The following is a 3,057-nucleotide window of genomic DNA, read 5'->3' as shown; positions in this document are numbered from 1 at the left end:
ATTATATGGACTGTCACTTGGATATGTTGTTGAGGTGTCACCCTAATCCTCTATCTGAGATAGAATATTACTCATAATTCTCTATTTGAGATAGAGTCTTCCACATGTCATTCATTTGGATTATATGGACTGTCACTTGGATATGTTGTTGAGGTGTCACCCTAATCCTCTATCTGAGATAGAATATTACCTAAAATCACTTAAAATAAAGTCAGCCACCTAAAACCACTTCATTTTTCTCAAACCCACCTATTCTAGCCAAAAAAAAAATCCTTTTCAAGCCACAAGAATTATAATTAATACAAAATGATCAACATTAAATGTTACAAATTTATATTTGCAGATACGAGGCCAAAATTATAGAAAACATTGTGAGTGATATAAGAAAGAAACTCAACTACAAGCGCTTGTACATTGAGGGTAAATTAGTTGGAATAAAGTACAACGTTGCTAAGATCGAATCATGGTTACAAGATCCATCACCTGATGCAGTTTTCCATTTTATTCATGGGATGGGAGGCATTGGAAAAACAACCCTATCCAAATGCATCTATAACTCAAACCACCTTGAGTATGATGCCAGTTGCTTTCTTGCAGACATTCAGGAGAAATCAAATCATCCCAATGGATTGCTGCGTTTGCAAAGTCAACTTCTCTCCACAATATTGGGAGTACTAAGAAACAGGTTATATGGAATCTTGATGAGGGAACCATTAAGATTACAAACGCCTTATGCAATAAAAAAGTACTTCTCGTCCTAGATGATATCTCGACAAGGCAACAATTAACAGCACTGCTAGGGCCACAACAGTTTCATCTCGGAAGTAAAGTGATCATTACAACAAGGGACAAAGCGTTGTTTACTTTTTTTAAAGTAAATCCAAAGGTCCATTATATGAAAGGATTAGATCTTGATGATTCATTTAAACTCTTTAGTTTGTATGCATTTAATAGAGATCACCCTCATGAACCCTTCATTCCCCTATCAAAACTTGTAGTTGATCGTTCTAAAGGGCACCCTTTGGCTCTTAAAATATTGGGTTCTTTTCTAAATGGAAAGACTATCTATGTGTGGGAAGATGCAATGCGCAAACTAGACGCACTTCCTAATCCCGAGATTCAGAAGCTTCTACAACTGAGCTATGACACTCTTGATAGCAATGATAAAGAATTATTCCTACATATTGCTTGTTTTTTTGACGGTGAGGATAAAGAATTCATTGTGAATTTGTTAGCTGAATGCAATTTGTTTCCTATAGTTGGTATTCAGAATCTAACTGATAGATGCCTACTCGACATTGTATGTGGGAGTGTGATGATGCATAATTTAATCAAGGAAATGGGTCGAGAGGTTGTTCGCCAAGAATCACTAAAGGAACCTGGGAAACGAAGCAGATTGTGGAACCATCAAGATTCGTTTGATGTACTAAAAGAAAATGGAGTAAGCAACACATACTCAGTTTCTTATATATCTATCTAATTTAATTATTAATTTATTGTATATGCTTACCTTTAATTTTTCTTAATCAAGGGAACAAAGAAAGTAGAGGGACTCGCTCTTGATATGAGAATGATTAATGGAATTGATTTTAGTGGAAGAAAGCATAGTTATGATGATTTTAGTGGTCTGAATAAAGAAAACTTCGAGATTAGAGCACTAGAAAAATTGAAGAATCTAATGCTACTTCAACTCGACTATGCAGCCTTTTCTGGAAGCTACAATAAGTTGCCCGAAAAGTTAAGATTGCTTCGTTGGCATGGGTTTCCTTTAAAATCCATACCAAGTGATGTACCTTTGCAGAAGTTGGTAGTTCTTGACTTGCGTTATAGCAAATTAAAACAAGTCTGGGAGGGGTGCAAGGTATATACTTTTAGTTTCGTCTTCTAATTACATATAAAAGTTACTTATGTATACTCTTGTTTTTTTATGTATTCTGTTGAGCTTATTAAAACTCCTGATTTTGGTGGGCTTCCTAGCTTGGAGAGTTTGATCTTTAAAGGATGCTTAAGTTTGACTGAAGTTTGTGAATCCGTAGGTTGCCTTGAAAGACTAGTGTTGTTAGATATAAGTAGTTGCAGAAGTTTGAAAGGTGTTCCATGCTTACCAGGATCTCTCAAATCACTTCAAATGAATGATTGCCCAGAGATATTCCGTGGAGGTCCTGGACAAGTTCAATGCTTGGATTCATGTTCTCTTTTAGTAGATATTGATGTCTCAGCATGCAATCTTTATGACAATTCTTTCCCAAAGGATTGGAGTAACCTCTTTTCTTTGAAGCACTTAAATATAAACGGAAATCATATAACTTCACTACCAGGTTGTGTCAAAAGTTTACCAAGCCTTGAACAACTCAAGGCTAGTCATTGTTCTCGTCTTCAGTCAGTTGTGCATCTCCCAAAATCCTTAACAAACCTACAGATCATAAACAGTAAGTCCTTGGAAGTAGTGCAACCAACACCAAATCCCTTCACCAACCTGTCCATTTGGAATTGCAAAAAACTGTGTGAGGTGGAGGGTTGTTATAAGTTTGAATCAATAAAAAAGGTTGAGAGCAAAGTGAAAAGATATCTTGGATTGTTAGAAAATGCAAATAAAGAAGAAGAAGAAGAGTCCATCAAGGTCCTCTCTCTCTCTCTCTCTCTCAATCTGTTAAGTACGCTTTATTGTTTGTGTTTTTCTTTTACCTGCATGCTAATTTTATGAAATGGTTTGAGTACAGGTATCATATGAGTTTGGTATATACAGTGCCTTTGTTTCAGGGAAAACAGTAGTTCCAGATTACAGGTATAAAGAAAAAGGATATCATTTAGAGTCCCTTCACATCCTTGCATGATATTTCTTTGTTTGTTTTGTTGTTTATATGAAGGGATTCTGTTGACATTTGAAGATTTTTAAAACATCGACCACTGATATCTTATCATCCTCTCATTTACCTTCATTCATTCATCCATCTTCTTTCAACATGTTTATTAATTAAGGTAACTTATCATCACGCACGCCACCTGTTTGATGAAATGCCTGCCTTAAACCATTGACTTGTTCGTACTTGCACTAAA

At 35.6% G+C, this 3,057-nt stretch overlaps 1 protein-coding gene across 1 annotated transcript; it reads left to right on the top strand.

Annotated features, from left to right (window-relative positions):
* The first annotated feature begins 278 nt into the window (after positions 1–278).
* LOC143632615 (disease resistance protein RPV1-like) lies at positions 279–2,834 on the top strand. Its single transcript, XM_077101090.1, has 4 exons — positions 279–1,441; positions 1,532–1,861; positions 1,943–2,620; positions 2,721–2,834. The coding sequence occupies exons 1-4, from the start codon at positions 896–898 to the stop codon at positions 2,832–2,834; spliced, it is 1,668 nt and encodes a 555-aa protein (XP_076957205.1). The 5' UTR covers positions 279–895.
* The last annotated feature ends 223 nt before the right edge of the window (positions 2,835–3,057 follow it).

The sequence above is a fragment of the Bidens hawaiensis genome, unplaced genomic scaffold (genome assembly GCF_021521415.1).
Source record: "Bidens hawaiensis isolate Kalapana, Puna unplaced genomic scaffold, B.hawaiensis_p1.1 tig00000512_1, whole genome shotgun sequence".
Lineage (NCBI taxonomy): Eukaryota > Viridiplantae > Streptophyta > Magnoliopsida > Asterales > Asteraceae > Bidens > Bidens hawaiensis.
The sequence above is the reverse complement of the archived record's forward strand: the minus strand, read 5'-3'. Positions and strand labels throughout refer to the sequence as shown.